The sequence below is a fragment of the Anarrhichthys ocellatus genome, unplaced genomic scaffold (genome assembly GCF_004355925.1).
Source record: "Anarrhichthys ocellatus isolate YVR2014 unplaced genomic scaffold, GSC_Weel_1.0 scaffold15, whole genome shotgun sequence".
Taxonomy (NCBI): Eukaryota; Metazoa; Chordata; class Actinopteri; order Perciformes; family Anarhichadidae; genus Anarrhichthys; species Anarrhichthys ocellatus.
Window position 1 is genome coordinate 2,020,233 of NW_022280045.1, and position 12,308 is coordinate 2,032,540.

The 12,308-nt window shown below is 46.0% G+C and overlaps 1 protein-coding gene across 2 annotated transcripts in view; it reads right to left on the reverse strand.

Moving 5' to 3' along the window:
• Nucleotides 1–351: 351 nt before the first annotated feature.
• Nucleotides 352–12,308, reverse strand: part of sugt1 (SGT1 homolog, MIS12 kinetochore complex assembly cochaperone) — a 20,810-nt gene continuing 8,853 nt past the window's right edge. For both annotated transcript variants that reach the window (XM_031855318.1, XM_031855317.1), the window contains exons 10-13: nt 11,951–12,058; nt 3,404–3,494; nt 2,340–2,509; nt 352–1,145 (exon numbers count right to left, since the gene is read on the reverse strand). In XM_031855318.1, coding sequence (XP_031711178.1) covers nt 1,044–1,145; nt 2,340–2,509; nt 3,404–3,494; nt 11,951–12,058 — 471 coding nt within the window. In that variant the 3' untranslated portion in view covers nt 352–1,043. The remainder of the gene's footprint in view (nt 1,146–2,339; nt 2,510–3,403; nt 3,495–11,950; nt 12,059–12,308) is intronic.

Here is a 12,308-nt window from a genome sequence, read left to right on the forward strand (position 1 = left end):
GGGGGGGGGGTGGAGTGGTGATCTCCGTGTGGAAGATCACCACTCCACCTCAGGGCCGCATCCTCGCCTGCTGGCCAAACAGCTCGGGGGCTTCTCCCCGTCGTCTTGATACCAATCGAGTACGTAAACCGCGACCCTCAAGCTGTAAGCCATACCTGAACCGCCCTGCGCTCATATCAGTGATGCCACATTTTATTGCTCCCAGCACATAATCACAGAGCAAGGCTCTCCGTCATAATATATTGCTGTTTTGTTTTTTTCTTTCTCCTCCATCTGGTGGATCCCTTCCTACCTTTCCAACCCGTCCCAAGCAGTTTCCAGAGACAACGGACCATAAAACGCGAGACAAAGTTTGTGAGCCAAACAACAAATCTTTTATTTACAACGAAGCTTGAATCACACTGAGGGAACGACCGGTGCTAAGCCGCTGGCTGACACGCCACACACATTCCAGAGAAGCCAGTCTGAAAAGGACTGCTGTTGACTTTTTTTTTTACCGAGCGTACAGGAAAAAAAAAAAAAAAAAAGCTGCATGAGCCGAGAAAAGCAATCATAGCTACCAGTTAAAAAATAAAAACTGGTTGAGATGTTTAACAACTTTACATTTTTATACAAGTGCTGATAATAGGAAGTCATGAAAGGCCCCTGAAATAGAAAGGCTTGTGGGCGTTTATTGAGAAAAGCAAAGGAGGCAGAGGAGAGGAAATTATCTGAAAGCTCCGTCAGTCACAACTTTAATCCAGACTTCCCTTTATAGTCCGTTGGCCTTTAAAATCAGATATGTAAATCAATCTGTTCAACAGATGGGTCAAATGAACCGACAGCATCGGGTAGCAAGTTATTGCATAGCGTGGGCCATGGGGGGATATCGAGTGAAAGTGGGAACACCGAGTCTCCCTGCACTTGGCGAGCAACAGCACAACTGAGGGGTCGGGAAGAGGAGGAAGAAGAGCACGGTCACGGAGTCTGCAGGGCAACGAGCACTCCTGCTGGAGTTCAGACGGATAAATGAGAAGAAAGAGGGGGAGGGGGGGGCTAAGCGCTCAGTACTTCTTGAACTCCACGTCCTCCGGTGGGTTCATCTCCACTTTTCTCTTGCCCACATCCACCCAGTTGGTGCTCAGGACTGTGCCGCCGGACTCCATCTGCACAAGGGATGGGGGGAGACAATGCAGGAGTTATTGCAACACCTTCTCTCTGATTGAAGCGGCTCAGACGAGCCCCCGACACACGACAAGTATTGATGAACAAGGTTGAAGTTCTCACCAGCAACTAATTTTTCATTTTCTCGTTATTCCACAATAAACTGTGAAAGTCAAATAATCCAAAAAGGCTGATTTGCACAGAAGATGACCTTTATTCTCCTCGAGGTCTCTTCAGCTCGGGGTCGTTTGAACCAAACGCAGAGATGAATGTTTAAACACAGCCAGCTTTAGGCTGCGTGTAGGGAATGACAGCGAATCCTTTTTGTAAGTGTAGCATTGTACTCCAGCATCGGGAGATCTGATCGTTAGTAACCCAGAATGCTGATTGTCCCCCCACCCCCACCATCATCAAACAACATCTACTCGTAATCATCATGCGCACATCCTTCTGTACACATAAATGCACTCTAAAGGAAGCTCGTTAACTAGATAATCAGTCCACACTACATGTGTTGGATTCCAGACCTCCATACACTAATCAAACAGGTTTACAGCCCCTACGAAGCAACCGAAGCCTTTCAGGACATCGTTCGTTCATGGATGGCAATGTCGGCCTTTCGACCACTTTGGTCTAGATGGAAATATCTGGACAGCTATTGGATGGATCGCCATGAAGTGATGCGCAGACACTCGTGTTCCCCCCGGAGGACGAATTCTGCCGACTTTGACGATCCCCTGACTTTTCTTTGAGCACCACCGTGAGATTGACATCGACGGTTCGGATAGAAAAGTCTTGACAACAATCGGAGGGATCGCCATGGAATGTGCTTCTCACACGGATGAACTCAGGGCAAAACATCAATTCGTTGAATATTTTATGGATACCTGCAAAACTAATGACATTGCCATCAGCCTCAGCTGTACTCTGTGTTTAGTGCTAATTAGCAAATGTTAGCACGCTAGGATGCTGGAACTAAGATGGTGAGCATGAGCATGTTAGCATAATAGATAAAACTTTGTAAAATGTAAGTTTATTTTGGAAGCTTTAGGAGGCCAACGCTGCTTTGCCCCAATGCAAGTAGTCCTGCTGGAGTTCCCGAATCTCTATTACGGAGGTGGATAGCGCAAAGTTAGCATGACCCGTAGCCCACGGGGGAGGGCTAAACAGACTCGTCACTGAAGCACAATACTTACAAAGGACTTGTTCATGGCTCGCTTGACCTCGTCCGTGCCGTCGCAGTAGATCTGCTGGAAGAGCTTGTTGAGCGCCGCGTCTCCCTCCAGCTTCTCGGTTTTCTCCTCCTCGCCGAGGTCCACCATCACCTTGTCCCAGTTGCAGGCAGAGTGGGACGAAGGGTACTGATCTGATGGAGAAGGGGAAAACAAAAGTCAGGCTACAGCTCGTGTAGTTTCAATTAGGACCAAGTCAGAGGGATTTCAAACCATGAGAGGGTGTTTGACGAGACGGTAAGCAGAGCTCTTCAATCACACTGAAAACAAACAGGTTCATTGAGATTTGAACTGTGTGCAGTACCTCGACTTCTATCCTCGAAATCACCCAGAGACGTTTTAACTGAATCTTCAGACTCTGAAGGATCACATTGTGATTTGATTTCTATATTTTCAGGATGCATTACACCCACTGTAATCCCAACAAGAGATGGAGAGCTGGAAGAGTAATCCAGACGCAGATTTACATAAATACAGCGCCAGACACACACACAGCAGACACATTCAGGCCAAGTGTGGACATGCGGCAATGTGATCCCATAAAATCAGATGTCAAAAATCATGCTTAAATGTAACAGTAGTCCGAGCTATAAACTGAGCTGGTTGCATGGAAAGGATGGTTTGGCTGCCCACTTAACTTTTACTCGCCCTTCCACACACACACACACACACACACACACACACACACACTTACATAAGTAATTAATCCTGTCAGTAATGGCAATGTGTGGGCTAAAATACTGAGTCATATTCTGCTGTCATACCTTTCCCTCTCCCTGTATACTTTCGCCGTCAGACTAATGAAAGACTCTAGCAGGGCTCGACTGCCCACTCTCATTTAAGTGCAGAACAGACAAACACAGGAGCTCATATTGATCTTTGCAGAGAGAGCGAACGAGAGAGAGAGAGAGAGAGAGAGCGAGAGAGATAAGAAGAGGGTGAGCGAGGAGCAGGAGCAGAGAGATGAGAGCAGAGACAGGAGGATAGTTGAGGGGGAAAGAGTGTAAATGCAGAGGCCGTGGACTGACTTGGATCGAAGTGTTTGATGTTGGACTCCTGTCCCTCTCCCTCCAGCTTCTCCCATCTCATGGCATCTGTCTTCTTCAACTTGAACTCCACCTGATGATGAAGAAGAAGAAGAAGAAGAAGAAGAAGAAGAAGAGGGAATAAGGGAGATAACAAAATGATAGTCTGTGTTGTGCGGGACAAAAATAACACTTCCATTAAAGTGACACCCTCAAAGTACAGGACATCAGATCATTATTGAGGCCAGAGAGGCTGTCTGCTCAGAGCTCGTCGTCAACTCATCCTGCGAGTGAGTGAGTGTGTGTGTGTGTGTGTGAGAGAGTGAGAGAGACATCAGGGATATGCGGGGGCACAGCTCAATCTCGAACCTCACTGACAGACATACTGCACTAACGAGATGCCTGTCAGCCAGAGGGCCAATGTGAGAGATGGAGCGGGCGGGCGGGCGGGCGGGCGGGAGGGAGAGAGAGAGATCCTAATTCCACACAGCAGCATCTGATCCAAATCATTACACCGGGAGAACATGGGAGCGGAGGAAAACAATGAGGGGAGAGAGGACATGGAAACACGCTTGAAATACTGAGCCGCATTGACAGGGCACATACCAGCGAGACACGCGAACCCCCCCCCCCCCCCCCCCACCCATTAATGCCATGCATGTGCATTTGATATGTGCGCATGTGAAAGACAGCGCTGGTGATGTCGGTGCAATTAAGGAACATTTCTGCTCTGCTGGGCGATGTGATGATTCATTTATGAGGGTGCCAAGAGGAGAGGAGGAAGACGAGGCCGGAGATGAGGAGGGCCGACGAGAGAGAGAGAGGCGAGGGAGCAGATTGAGACGGCACCATCGCTGCCGCCTTCTCCGGCGAGGTGATGAGCCAGCACGAGCGGCGGCACACTGATGGATCGCTTGGGTGCGTGTCAGCACTTTCTGCCCCGCAAAAAAAAAAAGCTCTCTCTCTCTCTCCTCCCCCCCCCGCCCCGAAATTAACTTTTTTTTGTGGGCTCACCTGCGAAGGCGGCCAAGACTAAAAAAAAAAGCTCTCTGCCGAGAATACAGGTCGCCGCCCAAATAATTCATACTCATCCTTCAAAATGTCTGTGTCACCCAGCTTTTTGGAGAGTTTGTGCATACGATCTTTGAGGTAATCTTTTCCGACATCAGAATTTGCAGGGGGGGTTGTGCCCGACATTCTGGCATTCCTTCCCCCCCCCACACACACACACACACACACACACACACACACACACACACACACACTTCACGCTGTGATTAACAAGGTGTGAGGAGGTGAGGAAGCAAGGAAGCTGGTTGTGAACTGCACAAGAGAGCCCAACACTATGAATGCCTTCCAGGAGAGACTGCATGTAAATGCGAGTCGTTATATATATATTGCCCATATTTAAATTATTCATCACGCCTTGGCCCTCGTTTCAACCCGATCTCAAATGTGGCCGTTTGGATGAGTCGTGAACATTTTTGTCTTCCGATGAGGTCGAACGGCACGTTGTAGGAACTAGATCTTTTGAGCGTAACCCGGTCTCTACAGTAAGCATTACTGTACATACATGGGAGGAGATGAAAAAGGATTGAATGCTGCAGAGCTGTGTCATATTAGTCAGCCCCCCAGAGTTCTGAGGTGGGAGAAGTTATTTCGGGCGTCCGGGGGTTCTGGGAGGTAACCCTTGTTCATTGAATTGGTTTCATGCATAGACGATGTTGGGTCTCCATCTGTTGCAGCACTTCAAAAGCTTGGATTTGCATGAAACCCTCTTGGCTGAATCATTAACACAAAAGACGAGCTCCCGTTGTACAACACATATCTGGTCCTTGAATCAAAATTCTAAAAAGAAAAAAGGGTACAAGCCCGTGTGCATGCAAATGTTGAGCGCAGAGTTCACCAACGGGTCCGAGGTGAATTTCGGTACGCACCGCTAACAGCGAGCAGGAAGCAACGTTTTTTGGTCTTATAGCACATTCAGCAGTTTGGATCAACTGGGTCAATAACTCGACAACTATGGCGCTGAATCAAATGGTTAATTGGCTAATGGTTGCAACAAAAATGCAACTTAATGATTCATTTATCCGAGTCTAATCTGGCTGGCCCTGACAACGATAGACGATTAGATGATTAATCAATAAAGTTCATATTTTAAAAACCGATGAAATCGATATTTTTAACATTCTCTGTTTCCGGCTTTGGAATATAATTATTAAATTATTATGTTGATTTATTAAACCCTCTTCATCAGTTGTGACTGTTTGTGTTTGATAAACTGATTTCAATCGATTTTGGAGACGGCTCCTCTCGGCATGTTAAATCATTTTTTGGTTTCTTTGACAGATGCACCTGCGATCTGGGCACAGAGGCTCCTTTGAGCTCGGTTAGGGGTCTCGTGGTGCTTTCCAGACTTCAGTATGTATCAAAGTGCTGATTTGCCAACCTGCTCTAATGGCTGACAGATACTTGGTGATCAAGCTAACGTGGCCTTTGCAGCAGCGCTTGTGATTCTGATTATGCAGGGTTGGATTTCTTTAGATCTTATGTCTTTTAATTATTATTTTTGTTTATCTTGTGGCTGAGCAGTTACACATTTAAGTGGAGATGACAAGAAAGGAAAAATGCCTTTTCAACCTGTTTAGATCACATTCCTAGTTATACTACGCACCTATTTGAAAACATATGACAAAAGAAAGAACAAAAAAATATCTATTTTCTCTATTTTTTTTTTTTTTACATCAAAATCCAATCAATCGGTGCCAAAACCTGCGGTTCCTCAAATGGCCACTTGAGACCGGCTCAATCGGGTGCGGTTTTAAATGGATCTGTTTATGATCATAGAGGTTTCAGAACAGAAACAGTAGACCGAGGAAATGAAATGTCTTAAAATGACCATCCAGCTTTGCAGGTGCCACAAATTGTGTTTAATTTCTGTCGTGTGAAGCGCAGCAGGACTCGAGCCGCGGCCCCCCGTGTGTGTGCTTCTCTGCGTGCTCCTGGGCCATACAACATTAATCTGCTGCCACATCTGTGCTTCCTGGCTTCTAAGGGACATGGCAGGCCAGGCGCCGCGTGTGTGTCTCTCTGTGTGTGTGTGACAGGCGAAAAGATGGCTCGTAAAGGGATGTGACAGCAGAGCCACATTCGGGGGCCACCACCCACAGGACCCTTGGGCTGGACAATACAATACTGCACTACACACACACACACATGTGGACACACACATGCTATTTACAGAAGGGCACTGGGGTCCCGTGTCATTTGTCACCATTTCACCCCCCCCCCCCCTCCCCCTCCCCTCACCTCACCTCACCCAGCATCGTCTCCCTCTTTCTTCAGATCCCCGCGGATTTCAAAACAAACTCGGCAAGAAAGACGCATAAATGAAATAAATATAAACATTCTTAGACGTTGACAGGCGTGGAAATTAAATAGCGGAGACGCCACTTTTGCTATTTGCCAAAAGGAGATGAGTTTGGAAGTGAGTGAACGAGCGAGTGTGGATCCCAAATTGCGTCGAGTGTGCTCGTACGTGCGCGCGTCCGAGAGTGTGTGTGTGCGTGTGCGTGTGCGCGGCAGCCGTCTGTTCTGATCAAACACACTGGTGTGTAATTGGCTCCCCGTTGTCGCGGTGACCCCTGCAGTTGGAATGTCTGTAGTGGTGGAGGACAGGAGGAGGTCGCTCTGACGATGATGTGCTACAGACGACGCTCTCACACACACTCACACACACTGCAAATACTTTGTGTAAATGGCACAAGTGTGTTGAGAGATTACTGTTCAGCCTCTGTATTTGTATGTGCGTGCGTGTGTGTACGTGCTTGCACACTCAAGCCTGGCTTAGCCTCCCCCTGCTAAGTTGTCTTTAAAGACAGCGAGGAGATGAAGCGTAAACATTGTGGAGCGAAGAGTGCAGGGCAGCCTATTACAGAGACAGACAGGCCGACAGTGGTTGGGAATCAACAGCTCTGAGGGCAATGCTGCTTTTTTCTCTTCCTCTCTTCCAAACGCTCATTAGGGACGCATGCCAATCTGGGGGGGAAACTTGATTTGCTGATGTTCATTTCAAAAATGAAACGGCTCCAAAACATTTAAATGAGACGCGCATTGAGAAAGCAGGCTGAGTTTACAGTGGGGCTCTCACATTTGCCGAGCACGTGTGCACACACGTTTCACCTGTGGAGTTTTGAGGTGCCGTTATGCCGTCTTGAACATTTGAATGCTGCCAATGAGGGCTTAAGAGCTCCGTTGTGTGTGTGTGTGTGTGTGTGTGTGTGTGTGAGAGAGACTGAGTGAGTGAGTGCAGGGGCCATGTGTACCGGAGGAGCCCAGTGGACCAGGGAACAGGCAGGGCTTTGTGGGAGAGGAGGAGGTTTTGAACACACTCTTTCTCGTTATCCAAGAGAGGTAGAGGTATGTGTGTGTGTGTGTGTTTGTATGTACGCAAGACAGAGAGAAAGGCAGACAGATGGTGTGTGTGTGTGTGTGTGTGTGTGTCTGTGACAGGGCAGGGAGAAGCAAAGACCATAAATGAGGAAGAAAGAGGTAAAAAAAACAAAAAGCGTAAGACACCGCAGAGTGAGAGTGAAGAGTGAAAAGTGCAAGACCATCTTCAGCTGTGGTCTCTGGAAGACTGAGCCCTTGTTTAAGCTGCAACCCACGTGCACCTCTGGTATGCAGTCTCTGCTGTTGCCATGGAAAAGTGAGGTTTTTTTTTTATTTTGAGAGGGGGCAGTTTCCGTGCAGGTCAGTCTCCACTCGGCAACGTGTAGCCGGTGGATATAATGCACACAATATAGATGTCAGGTTATGTAAGGCCACCGATCTGTTGTTTTTGCTGCCGTGGCACCATGCAGCGTATATACTTCCAGCACCTGTGATCATGCTCGGCCCTTTCATTCCCCCGCGGCCTCGCTGGGAAATAAACTAGAATAAATGTCCTCGTTGCTTTCAGAGGCTCTGTGGCCTGGGCTGGTTTGGGGCTGTTGATACCATAGTATTTCTCTTCAGGCTGTTGATGTAAACCCTTGTTTTGTTACGCAAATATAGATCTAATAATAAAATATATATATAATAATAATAATAATAATAATAATATATAGGGCTGGGGATTGTTAGAATGATATTGGGTTTTGGTACTTCTGCCAAAAATACTTTTATTTTTTTTTTTACATTACTTAGAAATACTGATTTGTTTTTTTAACAAAAGTTTATTTTCCCCCCATTTTACAAAAGAAGCCAAGAATTTAAGAAAATAAGATCTTAAAAAAACCCCACTGTACACTACCTGCTCAACGCCTCCAGCCTTTAGCTGGTGAACACAGTGGCAAGACATCTACCTCAGGAGCTGCTGGAGACCAAAAACCGGAGCTAATGGCATCGGACTTGCCTTCAGTTGGTAACGACATGTCAATGTTGTGCTCACAACTTATTTCCGCTGCCCTGAAGTGGCCAAAATAAATCCATTCTTCCAGGTTTGAATATGACAGACTGTTGAAACCTATTGTTCAACAAAAACACGACTCTTGTTTTATAGTTTTAAAAGCCCAAAGGTCGAATTCACTGAAGTTTCTGTGGCTGTTTAAAATCACGACAGTGAGCCTGTTACAGAATGCACTGTTCTGTCTTTTGAGACAAGATTTATATAACGCGTAAGACATTTATTTCACTCATTTACCTCAGCATCCGAGAGACACACTGGCTGTATCAATATCATCTCCAATCCGCTCGACTCGTGTAGGTGGCTTGTGTAAATTTGGTTCGTCTCACTGCATCTCTTTTTCATTTCCATAAAGGTCGGCCATAACTGCTACTAGACATTGCTATATCATCATTTTATGAGCAATAAACTTTTTCTTCTCATGTGGGATTCAACTTTGGTCGAAGTTAACTTCGTGGAGTCGGCATCACTGAATTATCATTTATTTCCCAGACTCCCGCGGATGAACTGCATCTGGAGGGCAGTCCCGGGGTCAAGTCCAGGAAGTGAATACATTATGAGACGCTGCCTTCAGCGGCGCTCACACAGTTGGCGCTGCGCTGCCCGCTGGGTTCATCGCACATCGCAGCAAAAGCTTTGCCCGCCGCCACGACAACAAGACGTGGGTGTGCCGCGCAAGCCTACAGAAAGAAGGGCGTCAGTGGTGCCGCTGCTGCGTTCCTTCAGTGAACGAGGAGTTAAATATATGCAGCTGAAGCAACAAAAGCATCGAAAACTGCAGCTCGCATTTGCGTTTTCTTAGTAAATCTGCCCTAATGTTGTCAAAATGTCTGCTTTAAATTAAACCAGCTTTGCCCCGACGTTCAACAAAACAGAATATAAAGTGGACAACCTGTGTGAAGAGCCAATAAATGGTTAATTATCTTTAACAAAGCATACTTCTTTTTCGTTGAGTTACTTGCAATCGGATACAACTCAAGCTACTTTGGAAGATGCCGTCCGAAATAAAGTGTGACATCAGAACAGTTCTTAGGAATAAACAGCATCCCCGTGGAAGAGAGCAGAGCTATACGTTGCACTTGTATTGGCAAGACCGGAGCAATCAATCGCCTAAAAGACGATTTCTTTCTCCTTAATGATAAAAAAAACAAAAAACAATCAAAACAAATCACACAGAACCTGCCTCTTGATCTGCAGGCTAAAAGCTGACAGTGGCCTAAACCCTGAATCAGCACACTCGTTAGCCCACTTCCTCTATAATGCACACTAATTAGTCGATAGTAAAAAATGCCCTTCCTACTTATTAGGCCCATAATCACCTTTAACGGGGCTGAGGAACTCTTACTGAGTACAGCCCTGATAAATCTGTGTGTGTGTGTGTGTGTGTGTGTGTGTGTGTGTGTGTGTGTGTGTAGGAGTGGGGATTTGTGTGAATCTCCTGTTCAGATGAACTCCGCGAACGTCCCCACAGGAGCCACACTGTATACAGCCGGATTGGATTTTTTCTCCATTTCTACTCCAGCTACAGTGAGCTTAGCCGGCATTAAGGAATTATAGGTAGCGACAGCCTACTTTAGGCTGCTTTAAATTATTAAAGACATTTAAGATGTTAATCTCAGAGTGGTAACGATCTGTCAATTTCGGTGAGCTGCTTAAATTACCATCTGCATGCTTTTCTTCTTTGCCGTCTTCCCTATCTGACAGCATTTGAGTCATTAACATTTTTAAGGAAGACACAAAAGAATAATTAATGATCAGCTATAAAGACAATGTCGTGTCGCGTGATGCTATCGGGCAAAATTACCGTTCAGAGACTAGAAGCATATTTAGAGTGCAGCGCATTCCTCCAGTGTGTGACATTACTGCATCTCATTGTCTTTACAGGGACATAAAACATGTTTAACAGTCTGCTGATCTACTGCTGAGTGTCTCCACTGGGATGGAAAGGCTACATGCGGTGTCCTCACCGTCTCGGAGTCGAATTCAACAACTTTTCGTCTTCAAAAAAAACTTAGCTGGAGTGCTTCCATGACCTAAAAATGTTGTTTCTTCCATGCTTGTTTATGTTTTTCAGTTTCAAAAAAAAAAGAAGAAGAAGTTGTAAAGCGGTAAACAGTTTTCTGTTCCACTGCAGCTGTGGCTGGTGTGGAGAAAAACATCTGAAAACCACCATCTCACAGGGCGGGAGACTGCCACGGATTTCCCACATCGACTCCAACTGATTCAATTGATTTGATTTGGAATATTTGAGTTACAAAACCAAAGCGTGGTTATGAAGGAGATTCTTAAGAGAACTAGTGCTGTGAATTGTAACCTGGTACATTATTAACTAGTCACCGCCTCCGCCAATCGGTCGGGTTGCAGTTCACATCCATGTCTGTCCAAAATATCATCACGTCATCATTTGATCCTTTTAGACACTTCTGTGATATTGCCATGATTAGCATAGGAATTATTGAGTTATGGCCAAATACGTGTTTTGGGAGGTCAGAGTGACCTTTGACCTCCAAATTCTAAATCGGTTCATCTGTGAGTGCAAGTGGACCTTTGTGCCAAAATTGAACAAATTGCCTCCAGGTGTTCTAGAGAATAAACTGAATCCCAAAACATTTATGCCGCATAAAAATATTAGGTTGAGGCATAAAAATATTGAAACCCCAGATATTCCAGACATGAGCAGTTGTATCCTGGCAGCATCCAACTGCTAACTTTGAGAACATTTGATCATTTCAACTTACTCCGTCGTGGTCACTGTGACCTGAGGAAGGACAAAAGGACAAAAGGCAGCAGGTTGTTCTTTTTTTGTCCCATGTGCTCCAACATCAGAGAAGCCTCAATGTGCCTTTTAGTGCACAATGGACCATTAAACAGAACAGGTGTAATGGAAAGCGTGCGGGTCTGACGGTTTGTTTGTGCTTCACGAGCAAGTCATCCGTCACAGCATTAATGTCTGATAAACCTGTCAGAAACGTGTCAACTCATCAAAAACGTATGCCAAAATGTTAAATATGCCATTTCCTTCCTAAAAAGTGGACTCCCTGTTGATGGAGGAAGTTTCACCGGCACACTTACTGGAGCAGCTAAAGTCAGAGTGACTGGGATACCTTGGTGGTGAGGATCTTGAAGTTGCTCTGTTGAGGGACGATGGGGAACAGCAGGTGGAGGTCCAGGTTGTAGTTCTCCCCCGACGCCAGCTGTATCGTGGCAGAGAGCTGAGGAGACCACAGACAGCAGACATTAGGCGATGAGGTTAATCATACCATAAGACCTGCCATTTCTGTTCAGAATTTAATTCCCGAGTTGAAATTGTAGCATCAATATTTTCATTTGACTTAACAGCAGCTTTTAGAAAACACACCAAACACAAAGATAGAAAAGGAGTGTGTGTGTGTGTGTGTGTGTGTGTGTGTGTGTGTGTGTTTGTGTTTGTGTGTGTGTGGGGGGGGGGGGGGGGGGGGGGGG